At 32.9% G+C, this 22032-nt stretch overlaps 1 protein-coding gene across 3 annotated transcripts in view; it reads right to left on the reverse strand.

Annotated features, from left to right (window-relative positions):
* FBXW7 (F-box and WD repeat domain containing 7) overlaps nucleotides 1-22032 on the reverse strand; it is a 152181-nt gene that overhangs the window by 38370 nt on the left and 91779 nt on the right. The window contains exon 1 of one of the 3 annotated variants that reach the window (XM_084884299.1): nucleotides 20336-20675. The exons of the other annotated variants lie outside the window; for them this stretch is intronic. Coding sequence (XP_084740425.1) covers nucleotides 20336-20482 — 147 coding nt within the window. The 5' untranslated portion in view covers nucleotides 20483-20675. Of the gene's footprint in view, nucleotides 1-20335; nucleotides 20676-22032 lie in introns of those variants that run through there. 3 annotated transcript variants of the gene reach the window in all.

Here is a 22032-nt window from a genome sequence, read left to right on the forward strand (position 1 = left end):
AAGAAATTGCTGGAAATATGTGGGTCAAGGTAGGGTTTGTCATAATTTTGCTTGTCACGGAAATATTTTCAAAGTAACTATTAATATGAAAAGATATTTGATCTTATAGTAGTGTTATATTTCCAGTGACTATAAACCTAGTAGGAGCACTTTTATAGTCTTAGCAAAACTATTGTAATAAAATTTTATTTATAAGTTAATTTTCTTTACTAAAATGTACTTTAATATTTTAGTTGATAATTTTAAAAATATTTGTATATAAATACTGGAGGACTCATTTAAAAAATGAACTTTGGAAGTTTATTATATTTGATACATGACTCTAAAAAGCTATTTCCCTAGGATGAATACCCTAACTTTCCACTAGATAACTGAAGGCATGGTATAATGATGGCATGATGGCTAGTAAACAAATGAGCATTACAACTTAAGAACTGCTCTATACATACAGCTAGCCTGTTGAGAAGTACAACATTGTGATTTGAGAACACTTTTAAAAATTAAATCTTACTATATATTTTTTCAAATGTTGTTATTGACTTGAGACAAAGAGGAAGGGAGAGCGACAGAGAGACAGAAACACTGATAAGAGAGAAGCATAGATCAGCTGCCTCTTGCAACACTCTTCCCCCCAAACCCAGCCCCGCTTCACGCTCTTATGCTCTTACTGTGGATCAAGCCTGCAACCCAGGCATGTGCCCTGACCGGAATCAACCAGTGACCTCTTGGTGCATGGGTTAACACTCAACCAACTGAGCCACACTGGCCAGGCTGAAAATAATTTTTTATTGAGTCTGAAAACACTTTATTGAACCTGAAAATATTTTTATTGAGTCAATGAATATTGACTTTTACAACTACCCACAAAAAATAAAAGAAGCCTATGAGGAATAGCTTATTTAGCTCTACAAAATAATATAGAGTCAAAGCTAGCATAAAAGGTGCTGAACTTTATTCTTAAATTTGAAATACTTTGGTTAGTACTTGGGATACACACACACATACATACATACACACACACACACCTCTTCACTTTAGGCCTTTTCTTTAAAGTTATTCTATCAAGAGACAAAATAACATATTTTTCAAGAGATGTAAAATGAAGACATGTTGGTCATCACAATCACAATGCAAACAACAAAAATTAAAATTAAATTATATTTTCTAAGGTATTTTTACTCAACTAGCTTTATTAAATAATTGCAATAAACAGATTTTGTTAGACCAAGATGTAATTTACTGCCCACTAATTTACTTTTTCAAAAAATTTTAACTTTATAGTTTCAACTGTATTTGTTTATAAATAGGTAGCATAGGAAAAGGAAATTATTGTGAGGAAAAATTATGGTGAGCCTCTAATCCCAATTTCCATCATAATATTATCAGTCTCATCCAAAGAATCCAATGTGTTATTCCATGGTTCTCTATTTTCTAAACAACAAAATAAGAGGGAGGGAAAAACTAAACAGTTGTTTAAACATTTTATTTTTATAGATCTAGATCCATCACATTCAAGAAATATTTAGGCAGGGTTACTGAAAACCAAACACTAAGCAAAAAATAAAGGTTGCAAAATAAAGATGTAGTCTCTATCCTGGAAGAACTCCCAATTCAGGAGGAAGAATAGAGAAGTCAATAAAAAATGACAAATCAATATAATTGATAAATGAAACTGCTCAATTTTTATGGCAATGCATAGAGTTGGAAAGAGTAAGAGATAAGTATTTTCAGGAGATGAACAAGGCAATATTTTAAACCAAAATAATAAAGGGAAAAAAAATACTAGATTTTAATCTGACTTGAGTGCTTCTTTAGTACCTACTATCAAAGATACTATAAACTAAAGAAAACTTACTATATGTTAGGCACTTTTCTATGTGCTTTATTTATATTAACTCATTAACACTGCATTATATTATCTAATTAAAATTCATTGAAACCTTGTTAAGTAGGTACTATTATTATCCCGCTTTACAGATGAAAAAACAGGCACAGAGAGTTTAAGTCTCCAAGATCACATAACTATTAAATATTGGAGTTAGGATTTAAATACAGGCAGTTTTTGGTCTCTAGTCTATAGAAAATGAAATAGGTTTTTCCACGTACATAGCAAGAAGTATTGGTAGTTAAGAAATCTCTAGGATGCTTCCTGAGCTATTTCAATGTGCAAATGTAAGAGTCACAGCAGACACAAAGAAAGAAGAAAAAAATTTGGCAACTAATTGTGTACTCTGATATACTTCTGGGAATTTACTAAAAGCTATTTGACAAAGAATTAATACACCACTGCCAATATTTCCTTGGTGAAGAATTGATCCCATCATTTTTGACATTATATAAGCTAAATTAAGTGATCAGTAGACAGTGAAAGGTGTTCACAACAACACGTGGATTTTACTACCTTTTCCTAAATCCATAAGAACTTCTATATTCTACCTATCATTCCTTTATGCCCTATGCTTTATTTCCCTAAAACATAAGATGACAAAAAAAAAGGGGGGGAATGAGGACACATATATAATACCTTAATCAATAAAGAAATTAAAGATTGAAGAGGAAAAAAAGATGACACACACACACACACACACACACACACAAAGCTGAGAAGAGAATACAGCAAAACAGCTCCATTGGAATGTCCTTTTGAAGGAAATAATAACTTATACTCTCACCAAAATGATCTGAACACTACAGAAAACTGGTAATAACATTTACTTAAGAAACTATTTCAAATGTCCTCTGTTGTTTATTCCAACGCAAATATACTTGTCAGGGAATTATGACTTCTACTTCATTTTAAATTTTTTAGGTTAGTAGCTTAAAAATACTTGACTTACTAACCAAATAGTGTGTGCGTGTCAATGTATGTGTGTACATGCTCTTCAATATGTAATCACTTGATACAGCTTCTTAATGATAGTTTTGTAATGTCACCACATATGACCTCTTCTAAAAGCCAATCCATCTTTAATATATGTCAATTTGATCCATGTGTAGTTATTACTTCCTAGCAGTAAATATCGTGTTGATACATGAATATTTCTATCCTACACTTTATTGTTTCAACTATCTGTAATTATCTTTATTCTACCTAGTATACATAATTATAACAAATGTAGATTTATATAGTTATTTTAATCTCCTAGAGACACTCATTCATTCAATAACTTTTATTTGGGTACCTATTATACATAAGCTTCATGGCTGGAGTTTACAGTGTTGTATGGGAGAAAGATAATGAAACAAAACAAAGCAAAACTGAAACTATAGCAAATGCTACAGAGTGTTAGAAAAGTTCACAATGTTAAAACGTTGATTAGTCTGCAGGTACAGAAGCCTTTTTTCTCTAAAGGAATGGTTAGCTGTATTGGAGTAGGGGAGGGGACACCGCAATGGCTGCTTGCTCAGAATAAAGTACTTTGACAGGTGTAAGACAAGGCTAGGGAAGTAGGCAAGGGCCAGATTATGCAAGAGCTCCTAAGGAGTTTTGGTCTTTACCATAAGAGTAATGAAAAGCTAATGTAGAATGTTAGCAAAAGGAAGGACATGATCAGATAAACCTCTTGAAAAGTCATTCTGAATATAATGTTAAAAACAGAATGGAAGTGAGAGTGGATGTGGAGCAACTGTGTGAGGAGGGTATTCCACTAGACCAGGCAAGAGGCAATATTGGCTTGGACTCTCATGGCACAACAGAGATGGACAGAAGTGAACAGTTGACAGATGTTTAAAACATACAACTGATAGGACTTGGTGACAGACTAGTCCTGAGAAGAAGAAAAGGAGAGAGAGTTGATCAAAGATGACACCAAGGTTTTCTCATGCAACTGCATGGAAGATGACAGAGACTACTGGACAAGAGCAGTGTTGTGATTCTTTCCAGGGGTACAGAGGATCACAAGTTCCATTTTTTGTCATATTTGGTTAAAGGTGTATTTGAGACGTCCAGGTGAGGATATTATACTTCAACTAGCTCTGGAGCTCAGAAGATATGCCTGAATTGGAGATGAAAACATGGGAATCACCTGTGTATAGGCCATCTCCAATTTCCTTCATAGAGTTACCTCCTCCCCATTCTTAAGGTGTTGATCACAGTGCTCGGATCCACCGTCATAGTATAGGCACATGTCTACCTTCCCCATTAGACTATAAATTCTGTGAATACAGTGACCACTTCTATTTTGATTCCTGTGGTACCTCAGCTTCTTACATAGTTCTTGCACATATCAGGGTATCAATAAATAACATTTATGATATAAGACATACTCTAATCAACAATGAACAGAACAATAAAAAAAATAACTAAATACTATTTTCAGCTTAATTTGAAAGACTTGTCATTTTCAGAATAAGGTAAAAGAATGTAAGTAGGAAATGGAGAAAAATACATTTTATATCATTTAGTATTAATGTATTACATATAATATTTATAATATTTTATATATTTTATATATTTCCCTTCAGAAGAAAGTAATAAAATTTTTTAGATATTTATCAGTTACACTGTCATTGGCTTTCAACCTCTAATACACATTCTAGTGTTATATATCCAAGCTGAAGAATATTATTACATTGCCAAAAACACATACATTTTTGTATATAAATTTAATGGGAAGAAAACAATTTGATGTGCAATGAAAATGCAATTATCTTTGTTATTAAAAGAACCTCATTTAGAACTTCCTGTACCTTTAAAAATGCCCAACAGAATACAAACTTTTACTATTATAAGAAATAAACAGTTTTAATAACACTTAATGTAGAGAGTTTCCCACAGATCTTAAAGTATTATTTTATTTCTTTGCAGGTATTAAACCTAAAAGATAGAATTTTTGCACATCTATTTTACTGACAAAAAAGTTTTTGAGAATTACCAAAAGAATTATAACTAATTTCAGCTAAACAAAAACACCTTTCAATTTCTATGAACAGAATAACAGGCTGAGTTCCATTTCTATTAAAATTAAACTGAATACTGCATATCTTACATATAATTGCCTAGCTTTATTTTACTTTAGCTGCTTTTTACCACCATATTTTATTGAGACAGATAGTATCAAGAAACACTACACTTAATGAAAAGGGTCAAAGGGCTAAGATCCCACTGAAATACCTTTTATAAAAAATGACTGATAGTTATTTCAATTGTTATACTCATTTTGGTTTGGGGAATATGAAAAATGTGCAATTAATAATTTTAACAACTGATACACTTTGTGTATACCATTCACTTCTAACTTTGAATGCAGACAGAACATACCTCATCTTAATCTTCAATGTGGTCAACACTGTACATATGGATTTCAAAACTGTCATTGGCTTTCAACCTCTAATACACATTCTAGTGTTATATATCCAAGCTGAAGAATATTATTACATTGCCAAAAACACATACATTTTTGTATATAAACATAGTCTGGAAATTTTAAGCAAATATATTGACTACAAAATACAGTGCAAGACTATGAAAGATGCAAACTTATAGTACTGATGCTTTGAAATTATATTAAAGAGAAACAAAATATACTAAAATAAAAAGGGAAAAACAGATAAAAATTTCTGGAAGATATTGTGGTTGGCCATTTATTACTTTTCTGTATTAGAGTTAATTAATATTCTAAAAAGGTCTACAAAGGCTGAATAACCTCTTAAGCTCTGAATTCATGGCACTGACCTTAGACTTTCTCAGAATGATTTTTAATGCACTCTGTTATTAGTAAAACCTGTTCAAACACATGCCCCATCTGCCAGCACCCCATCTGCAAGAGAGCTTCTTATTTTTGTAGACAGCACAACTTCTGCCTGTTTCCTTCTCTTCTCTACATACCAGCTGTATGGTAATGAGTATGGGCAGCTGAAAATACAGCATGATAACAAAGCTAATATGAAAATGGCAGAACAAGACTTTCCTTTCAATGAAGCACTTGCAGCATGAACATAGCAGATAAGCTAATAAACAGAAGTGGAGAGGGGGGAGAATTTTATTTGTGTGTATTGAGGGGAATGTCCTTGTGGGAGTATGTATGTAAAATATGGGATTTCCACACAATTAAAAATAAAAAGTAGCAGAGGGTTAAAAAAAAAAAATCTAACTTTCTAAGTACTTTTGTTAAAAATTGTGAATCAATTCTTTAAATGTTTTTTAAAATCTCAGTTCTTATATAATGATGCTATATCACATACCATTTTAACAAACTAGTTTTCAAAGATGTTAACAAGTATGTTCTATTTCCTAGCTAACTTATTTGGGGTCTACAGGGGGGAAAATGGAGTCAGAACTTAAAATCATAATGGCAACTATTTGTTTAGACTTTTCGCAACTATTTGCTAGACGTTTTAGATAATCTGTGAATCAATAAATTCTATGTTTTTAATTCCTATACAGCAATTTAATTTTTTTAATTTAATGGCATTTGAAGCCAGCACATTTATTCTGAACATCTGAGAAACCAAAAAAATACTAAGGTGGCACATGTTACCTTCTTAATTGAGGTAGACATAATGGGGTTAATTTTTCCATATATGATGGTCATGATGAATGAATCTACATAAGTAGAACAAAATCACATTAATTTTTTATGTGCAGTATCTTTCCATTTGGAGATTAACAGTCATTCAGGAAATGGTTTAAGAAAAAGGACATTCAAAACTGATGCTGCATATTTTCACAATTTGAAGAAATTAAAATTGAAAATACTAATCATGGGTAGGTAAAAGAAATAAGTACCAATATATCAGAAGAATTAATTATATATAAATTTTTACCAATACATCTTCAAAAAGTATTTTGTGGGCTTCATAACAGTTATTAAGTTCTTAATACATAACTGTACTTTCTATAGGTTATTTCATTATATCCTCACACCAACCCTACAAAGTAGATACTATTATCTCTACTTTATAGAAGAAATTAAAAAAGTGGTGGAGCTAAGAACCTAACCCCAGGTCTAATTGGTTCTATCACCTATGCTCTTAAGCACTCTGCTTCTGAAAGAAACTCCGGCAGGGCAAGGATGTGGGACTGTTTCTTCTCAGTTGTACTCCAAATGCCTAAAGCCATTGTTGGCACATTGGAGATGTTGAAGAGACTGCATGGATAGATGGAAAAGATAACTACTCGGTTGTTTTTTTAAGTGTAAAACACTTTCAATGAAAAAAATCTACTGTACAGTTTGCAATAACCCAAATTGTTTAAATATTGAAATAAATACTAAAGAATTTTAAAATTAGACTGCTTAGTAACGTAAGTTTTGTTCACCTGTCAGTTTGAAAAATTAAGACTTTATTTTTTTTAATTCTCATAATGAAACATTCATTTTAAAAGGGTGACACAAAATGAATAAGAATAAAATTGCGCTGATTTTAGTATTCTACATATTTTCATAGATTGACTTGTCTTCATTTTTACTGTATAAGTATAAAAATGCAGTTGTCCTGTTAACAAGTTTAATTCATTCCTTGAATTCAAATATAAATCAAAGCCACGAAATCTTTTGTATAATATATATGAGAATAACAAATAATTCCAACTTAATGAAATAGCAACAATTATCCTTTAAAAAGACATACAGTTGCATTTTCTCAGAAGAGCAAACTTTTAACAACACTTATGGATTTAAAAAAATTCAGACAAGATTTACAAAAACAGTCCTATACTGCCCCTACATGTTCAAACTCATAGTAACAATGACATTTTAAATTCTAAAGTGATAATGCAGAGATTTCTGTGGATTACTGAAGAGCTGTTTAAGCTTAAATTCTTCCCAAGTGAACAATATGAAATCACCCACACATAAAAATGTAATTAAATGTAGAAATAACCCATAAGTTTCAATTTTCATTTTTAATACTACCAAGTAGAAATTTAAGAGGATTTCCTTTATTATATTATTTTTTTCTCAAATCAAATTTCCTCATCATTACATGAAGATAACATAAAATAACCATAAACAAGTGGCTGACTAGCCATGTCTCTTTGGGTCAATATCAATGTATTAATGTCTGAGAAATACTTACTGTTGATTGTTTCCTCCCAGAATTAAATAAATATCAATAAAGTTTGTAAATATATACATAAGCACTTACATATATAGACACTACAAAAGTCACAAGAGAAACCTTTATTAAAGTAATATCAGATTTACTTTAAATTTTTTTCTTTAATTATTTTACCTTTCACATTTTTAGGGATAATGCACTATATATGTAAATAAAGAGGTGTGCTGCATCAATAGGTACTTGTAAAAGGAAATAAATGAATTGTAATTTCTAACATCAGGAGTGTCATTGGATTTACCACAAATGGTAGTCCAACTGCTATTACTTATACAATAAAATTTACATATTTACAAATCTTAAATTAGATCTTTCATCATTTGTATCTACCATAAATTATATCTATCATTATTTAACTGGTTCACAAATTAACTTATACAACTTTCCACAAGTCAGGGATAGGGTCAAGAACTTTAACTGTGGCCCAGGAACAATCCAGAAAGAAATCACAGTGGTGAGCCTGATAGGATATTAAAGATTGAAGTTTCCTTGCAAAAACATGAAAAACAGAGTAAGATGGAATAATATTTAATCTATCAGAGCCTCAAAATAATATTCTATACTGAACATGATCTAACAGTATTTGAAAGCAAGTAGATCATACATTTCATACCAATATAATCCTACCAAGTCAGAGAAAGAGTATGTCTGTGTATGTTTGCACATGTATTATATATGGATATCCATATATACATAATGGAGAAACTATTACACAAATGACCACCCGCTGACTTAGAAATGAAAAGTGCATAATTGAATAAAAGAGTCTGGTAACACACTATACTGGAGCAGACCAAACATGCTGCCCATGTCTAGATAGAATTCTGAGTCACTAAGTTGTTAAAGTATATAAAGGTAGAATTTTTCCCCCCTGCTTTCTTCACTAATGCAACTTAAGTACCTAGACCTATGCCTCGCAATTAGCAGATACTTATTTGTTGAATGAATGAATAATCAATGTTCCTCTGGTTTTGATATGTGGCCAAGAATGGGGACAATGAGCTAAGCCTCTCAGAGACAGAAAAGCATCCGTGTCCTTCTTCTTCATGGAAGGTCTTCACCTTACTCATCTTTATTTATTACACAAGCAACACACACAGGGAGTATGCCTAATATCTATTAGCAGAATTAAAACTAATTTAGTGGTGTTAATTTTCCATGGAAATACTGGGAGAAATAAAAATATGGCCAGGGATCCCATTCCTCATGTTAAGTGTAAATATGCTAACATGAATTAGACTATATGGAACTGCCTATAACTAGGTTAACACAATTTAGATATTCATTTATATAATGTATGTTGTTTTTTTTAAAGCATTTAAATATTCATGTACTCAGGGATTTAAGATAAGACTTAGACTACTTTGACATTTCAAAGTGTACTCCATTTTTCATATGGGTGATTGCTGTAAAACTCAAAGGTCTGTAGAGTTATTTCCACAACTTTAGAGAAAACTGTGTTGCTGACTTCAGAACTTTTTTTGAGTTTGGACAGTAATATGGTTCAAGTGGAGTGTATTATAGAACACTCCCAGTACATTAAACATTAATATTTTCAAAGCAAAATGTAAGGATATTCAGGTAAATAATAAAAATGACTTTTTTTGTCTCAGTTAGAATCAGATCTGGCTAACTTCAAAAAATTTAGTTCTCAGGGCTTTTTGAATCTGTGGTCTGCACACAAGTAACTGGATTTATTATTTCATACTTGTTTACCTTGCCAGAAGCTTAATACTAAGTTTCTTTTTAACATATTTTTCTATTGTCTCCCATATTACAAGTCTTAATATTGTTAGTTTCTGTAAAACATAGCTTACAAATATAAATAGTCTTGCCGTGTGATGTTAAAATTACTAATCTATTTGTACAGATTGTTATCTATCAACAAAAGGGATAACAATTCATGTCAGTTATTTCTATGATGTAGTTGTAGATATAGAAATCATACTGTAATTTGTTTCATATTCATATCTGACAACTGAGGCACAATCTAATTATTATCTGATGGCAAAAACAACTAGACAGCAATGTTATCAGTAATTAGATATTGAGACCATCATAAATTGTGGTAGCAAAGTGAGGATTCCATATTTAAAGACACAGGGTTACATGGCAAGTAAACCCTTAAAACATCTGGAAACTAAGGATCCAGATGCTTACCCTGGCCAGTACAGCAAGCATTGTTCATGATGCTGGAGCCAGATGACCAACTTAGAATCTTAGCTCCATCGCTTACTAGCTTCAGGCAATTTATTTAACCTTCCTATGCTTCATATTCCTCATCTGTAAAATAGGATATTTTAAGGGTAGAAATGAGTTCATTTGCATAAGTATTATTTATTTATTTTTTAAAATATATTTTATTGATTTTTTTACAGAGAGGAAGGGAGAGGGACAGAGAGCTAGAAACATTGATGAGACAGAAACATCATAGATCCCCTACTGGGGATGTGCCCCCAACTGAGGTATATGCCCTTAACCAGAATTGAACCTGGGACCCTTCAGTCCGCAGGCATTCACTCTATCCACTGAGCCAAACCAGTTAGGGCTGCATAAGTATTTAGAATAGTGGCTTCCTTGCATCCCAAGTTAGACTATACTATTTTCCTATTTTATAGTCAACAAAATGTTAGCATTAACAGTTACTTTTCTGTTCCCCTAAATTAGAATCCAAGCTCACTATTACAGTCACAGTGACTAGACACTCACTATTACAACACAGGTTCTAGAAAAGTTCCCAACTCTGTTCTAAGTGCTTGATACATATTTTTGAACCGATATTAATATTTATACATTCCATACTAAGACATAGTGAATAATCTGCAGTATAATTAACATGAAAACACAAGCTATGATCCCAAGTTCCTTCTGTCCATCATTTCTCTGATCATCTGGTTAGCAAGCATCCTTCATGTTACTGTGAAGCCTTTCCCCAGCCATTTGCATTGATACTTTGTGGAACCTGCTCATGCTCCCACCAGTACTTTGTATCTGTGGCAAAAACAGTTACATGGGCCCATTTAAGCAAGCATCCTTTTGTACTATAGGGTTTATTTATGATTTTACCACTAGACTATAAAATGCTTAAAACAATGTGAGTTTTTCCTTTTTGCATATCCACAGATAGAGGAGGTGAAAAATCATCTACTTTTTATTTATAAGCAATGCCTTCCAAAGTGAGGAGTTAGGCTGCAAGAAACTACAATTTATATTATGTTTACTCATTATGTTTCTGCATGAGGCATGGAACATTCTTAAGAAAAAAAGACTAATAGGATCTAATCAATTAATTCCTTTATTGATCAAATAAGTAGTGATAATAAAGAATATTACATGATCTGAAAATGTCAATTTCCCCCGAAGTTCTGATGGAATATATGTGTAGGAAAAAAACTTAGAAAGTTACATTTCTAAAAAATCTGGCACCCCATTGAAATTTCTCTCCAAACTTGCTGATTCCATCACCTTGTTTTTCCTACTCTCCAACATACTGTAATAATTCTTTATTTTAGCATTTTCTGACATTTGGGGGCTATTGTAGATACTTAAAAGTACCACCTACATGACTACATCCTATGTTTGTTTCTCCTTCATTTTCAAAATTGGTAAGTAGTAATTACTTTTAAAATTAAATGTCAAACTGTATATGAGATTAGTTAAATTTAGAAAAGAAAATATTGAAAATCACAGCTGCACAGTCATTTTAAAACATTTAGTAAACAAAAACACACCATAGTTTTACAGTATGAAAAACTCCTTAAAGAACTTTCTGAATTTAATACACACTACAAAGAACTGATCATACAAATATTTATACTCATGTTTCCCTTCATAACACTGGGAGTATTAAAATATATTAAACTCTTTGAGTTCACAGTCTAATTGAGACCTGTTTGAAGCTGTCAAATAACACCATTGAGTAATACACAGATGCTTAAGGGCCAAAGATAATGGCAACAATGACAGTATGTTCCATTAATGAAATGACAACAATGGTGGATGCAATCAGTGCCAGGAGAAAGGTTCTAACAGAGAAGGAAGCTAGACTGTGAAGTCACGGAAAAAGTCTAGAGAGACAGAGGTACAAATGTAACTGTGGATACTGAATAGATTGTAAGGAGAGCTTGATGCTGGCTTTTTAAGGGCTTTATTTTTCTCGTATATGTTAAAAAAATACATCTAATATTTCTACTTGGCTAAGATGTTGAGTTTCATGAAATGTCTTTCAGGCATCAAGACATTTTAGAAGAGGAGACTTGCTACAACTACTTTAAATGAGAATTAATCAAGGCTGGAATTAAAATTAAAAAAGGCAATCTGGGATTGGGGCTAAAGGCAAAACTATGTCAGAAATGTAAGACTAAGTAGTAGTGCCGTTAAGAAAAGGCAAGTATTTCTGGCAGCTGCTCTTGCTAGCACGAGAAGTTCTCTTGTAGTAGAGATTATTAATAGCAATATGCTTTGGGAGAGGCTGACATTTACACTTACAAATATCACACTAAAACCTCGAAATGTAAAAGAATAAACTAAGGTGACAAAATTTGAAATAATCATAAGACTTACAGTAAAAACAATGTATTAAATAAATGATAAATCATGAAATTATACATGTGGATCATCTTTTTAGATAAAAATAGAGAGATAGTTTTAAAACTACTATGGGAAGAGTAGAAGAAACTTATAGTTTAAAATAACAGGTGGCAAGTCTATGCTAAATATTTTTTTCTAGAAAGAATAAAAAAATAAAATCACCATGAGCAACAAACTTACCTATAATATTTACATATTGTCCTCATGAAGCTTTAAGTATAAACACATCATTATTTTCTTACAATGAAAAAAATTTCCTCTGATGGAAAATGATAATGTGTAAAATCTACAAAACCTTGCCATGGTAGGAGTAACTTGGCTTAGAATATTATTTCTTTCTCTTTAAGAAACATTAGAAGTCCCTCATGCTGGTTTTTAATTGGGAAAATCTTTCTGGAAAACAATTTGGCAGTATTTAACAAGAATAAAAAAGTTCATACTTTTTGATCCAATAATTCTACTTGTAGATATCTGTATAAAGATTTATGTATAAAAGAATTCAAAGCAGGTCACTGCCCAAATGAACAACAGTAGGGAAATTATGATACATTCACATGGCAGATTATGCACATCTGAGTAACAGCCATAGGGAACCACTAGCAATATGTTAAAAAATGAATTAAAGTACCAATTTTGCTTTTTTTTTTTTTTAATTATTTACTTTAAATTGTTATTGAGCCTTGCTGGTGTCACTCAATTATTGAGTGAAGACATCGTTGAGTGACTACCTATGAACCAGGAGGTCAGGGTTCGATTCCCAGTCAGGGTACATGCCCAGATTTTGGTTTCAATTTCCACTAAAGGGTGTACAGGAGGCAGCTGATCAAATATTCTCTTTCATCATTGATGTTTCTATCTCTCCCTCTCTCATTATCTCTGAAATCAACAAAAAATCTATTTTAAAAAAATTGCTATTGAGGTTATTTCTGAGCAGTGGAATTATTGATAATTTAGAAAATTGTGAAGAAATTTTTTTCTAAATTTATATATTGAGCATTTCTTATGTTTATCAAGAGAAGTAAAAGATATTAATTAACGGAAGACAATAAAAATTCTCTTTATCACCATTCAACTCAGAAAACTTGAGGAATTAAAATTTATTAAATTCAGGAGGGTAATAACTCACAAATTTGCTGTACCAACAGAGCTTATGATATTCTACTTTTGGGCTACATACACAATTTTTATATAAATAAACATTTTATCATAAATAAAAAGAGATGTTGTTTTATAAACAAAGGCAGTACAACTGTTTGATAAAACTGACACCTTTGTTGAAATATACTAATGGGCTCAACAATAGTCTATTAAAGGAGCATAACAGGTTAAAATGATATACAGCTTGAACTAACTGAAAATTACACATACAAAAACCAATGCATGAATGAGATTAAGATTTTGAATACAGGTTTGTCTATTGTTACCCTTACTGAGTAAACAAAGAAGAAAAAACTTGAACTCAGAAGAGTACAAGCTAAGAGAGGTATAATATTGTTTTTACTTTTCGTCACCTATATCTTAGGTACTAATTGAGCAAATTGATGAGAATGATACCTCACTGCATACATGATTAATGGTTCATCTGTCAGACATTGTTCTCAGTTGTTGCCTGCCTCACACAGACCCTGAAGTGTGACAAAGACTCGTTCCTTGACCAAACTCTAGTCAAGTCTCCTCTGATTTCTTTTTCAAGAGGCACTGTCCTTCAGCATGTTCTCAAGAGCCAAATTTTACCAAGAATCCTAGTAAGTCAGTTTAACCAGAATCTCCCAACCTCCATATCTGACCAGCCTCCATACCAGATCACCCTCCATATCTGCTGGGTTCCTCATCCTCCATCATCCTGCAGGTGATGTCTAACCGCTTTTTGGTTAAAAAGATGTAGCCAGAATTCCCTGATGTTTCCTCTTAGCAATTTTCCATCCACTAACTCACCCTATGTTCCTTGGCTATAAATTCTTGCTTTTCTTTGTTGTATTTGGAGTTGAATCCAATCTCTCTTCCCTATCACCAAAATTCCTTTTAGTAATTTCTACCTATGGCGATAGCCCCCCAAATAAAGTTTGTCTTTAGCAAGTGTCATGAACCATTTTTTTCTTTAACCGGTTTCATTCCTCAGCTTGCAAAAAGACAACAAACACTCATACTATTAAGTATTTCCAGTTTTTTATAACTATACTTATTGCATAATCTGTGGAGTAACTTTATAAGTGAAACATCTTAAGAGATTACACACAATAAAAACCCTAAATTTATAATGAACTATGCTACTAAAAGTTATTTGTAGGTCAGCTGTTTAAATCTTTGAATGTATTTTCTCATAGAAACAATATCAACAGTGATAGGCTCCCAGGCTTATTGTTACTAATGTAACAGTAATTAAAGTGTTAAGTTTACAAGAAAAAATGTATAAAGGTTACAAATTTAGTAGAAAGAGAATGACTACTACCTATAGCATTAGAGAATCCTAGGATTAAATACTGTAGACAGTGCCTGGGAAGGTACCTGGGTATTTCTTTAATTATTGTCAGCTGAACTCAGGGCTATAGACAGAGCCCTGGGAACATGCTTCCCCAAAAAGGCTGGACATGTTATCAGTACTGACTCTTAAACTTTGCCCAGGTGTCTATGATATGTAAATCCAGTCAAGCACCAGGAATGCTAGGGCCTACTCAAGAATGCAAATAAGCTCCTTTGATTCTAAGTTTCGGTGATACTTCCTGGTATTTGGGGATATAAAAATAAATGCTCTGCGTGGGCTGGGGTCTCTGCCTCTCCATCAGAGAGGATGGTATCCCACCTGGCTCCCAGCTTTGTTTCTATATTTCTATCTGGTCTCTTTCTTTCTTTTATATCTTAATCCCCAGCTCCTCCACTCAGGAACCGGACCCGTTCCTTTTCCGTGCTGAACACGGAAAAGAGAAAAACACCCTACAATTACCAGCTTTACTATTTACCAAGAAAATTTAAGGAAAGTTAACTTGTTTGAGCTTTAGTTTTTTAGTCTTATGAAGGGAAATATTACCTAACTCATGTTATTAAACTAACATTTAAATCATTTAAAGATTAACTGAGTTAAATACACAAAATAGCTGGGACAGTGTGTAGGATACATGGTAGGTTCTTTTTAAATGACAGCAATTACTAATAGCATTGTTATACTAATACTGTACATTAAGAAGGGAAATAATAAGCAGTATGTTAAAATCCTAGTGATAAGACACACAAAGATTTTTCTCTATTTAACTACAAAAGAGTAAGAAGAGCAGATGAGGGTTTTAAATAAAATGAAAGGCTTAAGGCTATATCAATATCACACCTAAAAATTTTATCATAAACTGAAACTTACATACAAGCAAAAAGATGTATGCATAAGATTTAATGAGTATTACTGTAATCATAAAAAATAACTTTTCTGTAAATAAAGTTTTATTAAAACAGGCATGTCCATTCACCAAGTATTGTCTACATCCGCTCTAATGGCAGAGCTAAATAGTAGTTTTAATAGTGACCTATGTGGTTCATAAAGTCTAAAATATGTAATGGTCCCTTTGCAAAAAAGTTTATAGACCCCTGATTTAAGTTAATCTTCAGTGATAACAACACACAAGAGTGAAATTAACATTTCCTCAAATGATACAAATATCTGATTTTAATTTTATTCCTATTTTCACTTAAAAGAAAAAATTTAAATATACTATTGTAAAAAAAACTTGATATGGAATACAATGATTACAAAATTATTTCCAACCAACAGAAATCCTGTCATATATTTCATTGCTGCCTGAGCTCTTGGGTTTCAAGTGAACCAGTGTTCGTCCCACATTGTCCCCATCTCACCTCTCTGCCACTCTCAGCAGCTTTAGCCTGTTCGCTAAGTCAGATGTGTTGTCAATGCTTATGGACATACAATCACTATGTGGTTCAAACTCAAAAATATATAAGGCACTCTAAAAGCAATATTTGTCTATAAACCAGCACAGTCAACCAGGTTATCTTAAAAAGTCCTATATAAATCAACAATTGCATGCCACTTAGAACTCTCCACCAAAATAGTAGCATTAAAGAATAACCTTACAAAAATATCCTAAATGATTTAAAGACTCCAACAAAAACAAAATGAATTAAGACATTGATTTAAGCAATGAAGTGCATTTTCTTTCAACATATTATTTTTAATTGTAAAACGGCATTGTTTCTCTTATCACTTAAAAAAAATTGTTGCGAGGAAAGCTATAAAATTCTATCAAAGCTGTAATATTAGTTTATGTATTTTTAAAATGTAGAAAAACAATGTATCTTAAGATTTAAGAACTACACTATTACTACAACTAAACATTCCAATTTAAAAAAAAAAAATTTTTTTTAGAGATTTTATAGATTAAAGAATTTTTTCCTGTAAAATTTCTCTTCCTTAAAGGACAATCAATTATTTTTAAAAGAAAAAGTTAGCTACTCAACTAGTATTTTCAAGTTTTCTTGATATTGAGACTTACCTATAGGACTTTAAAAAAATAGAGATAGATCCTTGACCTCTTAAAAAAGACTATCCAAAAGAAGAAACAGATAGACTTCTTAAATAAGACTATCCAAAAGAAGAAACCTAGATTCTGTATTTTTAACAAGTATTCTAGGTGATACTTATAATCAAGTATGTCTGAGCAAATATAAGTAAACTAGATGGCTGGTGCATGAAATTTGTGCACTGAGGGGGAAGAGGGGAGGAGAGAGAGGGATCCCTCAACCCAAACTGCACACTCTCACACTCTGGGAGCCATCAGTCGGACATCCTTAGCACTTCCACAGAGGTGTGAGAGGCTTCCACCACTGCTGCTGCACTAGCCAGCCATGAGCCCAGCCACTGGCTGAAAGGCACTCCCCCTGTGGGAGCATACTGACCATCAGGGGATAGCTCCTGCATTGAGCATCTGCCCCCTGGTGGTCAGTGTATGTCATAGCGACTGGTTGTTCTGCTGTTCAGTCAATTTGCATATTAGCCTTTTTTATATAGTATTATGAGGATCTTAAGACTAAAACACTTTTTTTTTAGGTAACTGATTAATAGCTAGATTGCTATTTCTTTACTGTTGTTAGTATTAAGTCCAAAGTATCTATATAGTAAGAGCCTAAGCAACTGTTATGATGGAATGACTAAAATAACTGGTTGCTATGATGGACACTGACCACCAGGGGGCAGATGCTCAATGCAGGAGTTGCCCCCTGGTTGTCAGTGCACTCCCACAGGGGGAGCGCTGCTCAGCTAGAAGCCAGGCTACCCTGTGGGGAGCAGGCCTAAGCCGGTAGGCAGAAATCCCCTGAGGGGTCCTGGACTGCGAGAGGGCGCAGGCCAGGCTGAGGGACACCCCCCCCCCCCACAACTCAATGCATGAATTTTGTTCACCAGGCCTCTAGTCTCTAATAAAAAACTAGAATAATTCAAACAATAATAACTAAACTATCAGTACTAACATTATACTTAATAATGATATTAATGGATTTCCTGAAAACACTCTAAAGATATAAACTGAAGTTATAATTTTAACAATTACTTTAAAGATTTTTTACAATCTTCAAAGTTATTTTATTGTGCAAACATTAAGAGGCCCAATGTCTATGATGGAGAGACAATATCATGTTTTTCGAATTTTAATAGGTCAGGACTACATACAGTCTTACAAAGGTCGTTGTACTTTCCATTAGCTCACTACTTGGAAGAAATGATGGCTTACAAAAAATCTGCTTTATGTATTGTGAATTTAACAATCTGCTTGAAAGTACTTACAATTAATGTAAAAGATAAATGGGATGCTAGACACAAAAAGATTAATTATATATCACACCAAAAGTTTCTTTTAAATTTTTGATTTAAAAAAATCCATTTTAAAAATGTCTATCATTAACTTTACCAAGGAAAAGTTAAATTAAATAGCAAAGAGCATGTGAATCAATTTAAAGCTACCTAAATAATCCAGTTGCAAAAAGGAAAGAGGGAGGATATAATTACACTATCCCTCTAACATTTCTAGTAGTCAAGTCAATGAGTTATGCAATAGTTATTTGCAGGCAGGTAGTCTAAACTGAATGTGTTAATTTTGTTTTTAACTATCTTCTGAAAAATTTTCTAGTATACATTATTTTTTCAAATTTAGTCCCCTTCTATTATTAAAAATCCAAGGCTATAATTTAATATAACATAGTAACCTAGAAAAGTCAAACTGAATAGTGACCTTAGGAAGCCCTGAGGGAAAATCTTAAAGTTCTCTCTTAATTTTTAAAACAAAGTATCTTTATTGTTAGAATCTTAGTCCTTTTATTAAAAAACCCACATTTCTTTTCCTTAATTAAAAAATGTGCTTGTATTGGTATTTTCTTTTATAGAAGTATTAAAATAACAAGCTAATTTATTAATGACTTTAAAGCTATTAGAGGCCTGTGTGTAAATGCTTAAATCAGAGCAGTGACCTCATTCAGAAGTTACAAAAGCGACAAACTGAAAGCAGATAAAATAAAAGAAATACTTTCTGAAAACAAAGTAGAAAAGAAAATAAGAGTGATAGAGATATTTGTATTCCATTGTCAATGTTTACACTGCATTACATTTAAACTGTATTATATTTAAATGTTTTTTAACATGGCTACTACTTCTTTGGAATACAACTAGAAACTAATCAAAAGGAACTAAGATAATAAAAAACACATTTTACTAAGGTTATTTAAGTCCCAAGGAAATAGAAGATTCTCCTTACTAAGAAGAAAAAAATATTTTTCACGAGTTATGAGTTAATCTACTTGTTTAATAGAATGTTTCCCCTTTAATTAAACAAGGTTTTTAAAAAGGGTACTAAAACACTAATAGTACTGATATATGCAAACACTCATTTAATCTCAGACAAGTTTTTTTTTTAATGTATTCAGAACCATAAACATATTTTAGATCTAAAAATAAAGCAGTCTAGTTGATATTTCAAAATGGATATAGAGAAAATACAACAAAACTGTTCATATTAACAGGCTCAAAATTTGGTGGGGAGAGAGGGCAAAACATCCTGAAAAAACATCCAATAGATCATAACTTGATTATACATTAGCACAAGTTCTACAAGATATTTGTTAGTTCAGGACTGTCTATATATAAACTGTTATCATAACTGCCACACAATGGCACGTTATTTTTATTTTATACAACAGCAAAAAGTAATGACTCTATTATGTTAAGTTTGAATTTAAGAAATAGCAATTTAAAAATAATACAGCTTAAAGTGCCAAGTAAAGCTATGGAACTTGGAATACTCTTTACATTACAAGAGCTAAATGCTGTAACTCCCATGTATAAGGAGAATACCACCAGGTTTTTGCTTTTCCCACAAAATAACAACTACAATTTTTGGATTTTAGTATTTGCCAACATATTTCAAAACATACTTGTTATATTTACCAACTTAAAATAAGAAGTCTAATATCATAAAAAAAATAAACGGAAGAGAGATAAAGGTGGATTGGGTAACCTTGCCCTCAAGGCTCTCTATCATATTAATAAAACTATCACATATAAGTTTTTGCTGGCTACATAATGTACGGAGAGTTTTAGTTAGGAAAAATCAATCGAAAATTGAAACATTTCTTTACTAAAAGGAGGCAGAAGTATTTCTTTGCAATAAATATTCCTATTTTTCAAATGTGTACGACTTACCCGTCTTCGACAGAAGGGGAGGCCTTGGGCAATGATGCTAATGCTAAATATCTTCATCACAGTTTGGTGTGGTAGAGGCTCTTTTGCACTTTTAAAATCAACAGGAACCAAGCCATGGTTTAGGGTAGTTTTCCCCAGTTTTGACATTTTAAAACTCTTCCTCGTTGATGAATACCCTCTACATGCAATACAGGCACATTACTAAAAACTAACCACCAAATTAAAATATAATTTTCTATTGAAAAAAGAAAAGAAAGGCTGAGAACCCAAGGCCTGCTGCTTTTGTCTTTCAACCTTCTCCTACCAAATGTCCTGACCTGTCTGAGGCTTGGTGAAGTGCAAACTATCCTAGAATAGCCAGGAATTATAAACTACTGAAGTGAAAGCTCCTGCTCCTGCCAGTCAAACAGCTGGTGAACCTCCCATACACAGTCAGTAATGTGAATACAACCGAAGCAGGGCTGTGCTGTAAAGGCCCTTTTAAAACTCCTCCAACTACTAATGTAGGTAATTCATTCCCTAGTAAGTGAAAGTAAAGTTTCTTTACAAAAATAAAAAAAAATAAACATGTGTTTACTCATGAATATCTAAGCCTTTTTTGCCCAAATATAAGCATTAATATTTTAGGAATATTTTGGATTATGCTTCAAATTCAAGGACAGCGCTTATGCGTGCTCAAAAAATAGATATACATATTTGTTCTATCTTACATATATTCAGTATGAGCACTGTATTTTCAAGTGTTCGTCTTAAGCATGCTTTTTCTTTTTCCATACATACCATTCTCTATCTCATACTCAGTAAGAAACTGAATTGACTTGAGATCTCTATAGCTATTAATATGCATTTCAGGTTAATCTTTACAGTAGGTGTTTTAGTTGTTTGCAAATTTCAATCGCTACAATTCTGAAAAACTCAGTGATTCCATGTAAAAGTACAAGAGGCATGTGTTGTGACTTACTAAGGATATTTAAAAAACAAGTATTTATAGATGCAACCTGTGATGAGGAATAATCCTAGTAAAATGAATACTATCTAACCAGTTCATTGCCAATCTTTAGTGGCTAGTTTCACCAGCATACTAAGGTCATATAAGCCTTTTTTTAAACATAGAGAGAGATGTGGTGCACAATCTATTCCTCAAGAACCTTCAATGGCTCCCAATGCCTAAGATGAAATCTCCCCACTAAGTGGCCCCAAACTAATCTTTCCATCATTATCTAAAATACTAGAAGCCCGGTGCATGAAATTCGTGCGGGGGGTGGGGGGGTTGGGGGTTTGTCCCTCAGCCCAGCCTGCACTGTCTCCAATCTGGGACCCCTCGAAGGATGTCCAACTGTCCACAGGTCAGGCCTAAACAGCAGTCAGACATTCCTCTCACAATCTAGGACTGTTGGCTCTCAACTGCTGGCTTGCCTGCCTTCCTGATTGCCCCTAACTGCTTCTGCCTACCAGCCTGATCACCCCTAACCACTCTCCTGCCAGCTTGATTGATGCCTAACTGCTCCCCTGCCAGCCTGTTTGCCCCTAACTACCCTCCCTGCAGGCCTGGTCCCTCCCAACTGCTCTCCCTTGCAAGCCTGGGTCTCCCCCAACTGCCCTTCCCTGCAGGCCCAGTTGCTTCCAAATTCCCTCCTCTGCTAGCCTGGTCCCCCCCAACTGCCCTCCCCTGCTGGCCATCTTTTGGTGGTCATCTT

Source organism: Pipistrellus hanaki, assembly GCF_964339955.1.
Source record: "Pipistrellus hanaki genome assembly, chromosome: 5".
Lineage (NCBI taxonomy): Eukaryota > Metazoa > Chordata > Mammalia > Chiroptera > Vespertilionidae > Pipistrellus > Pipistrellus hanaki.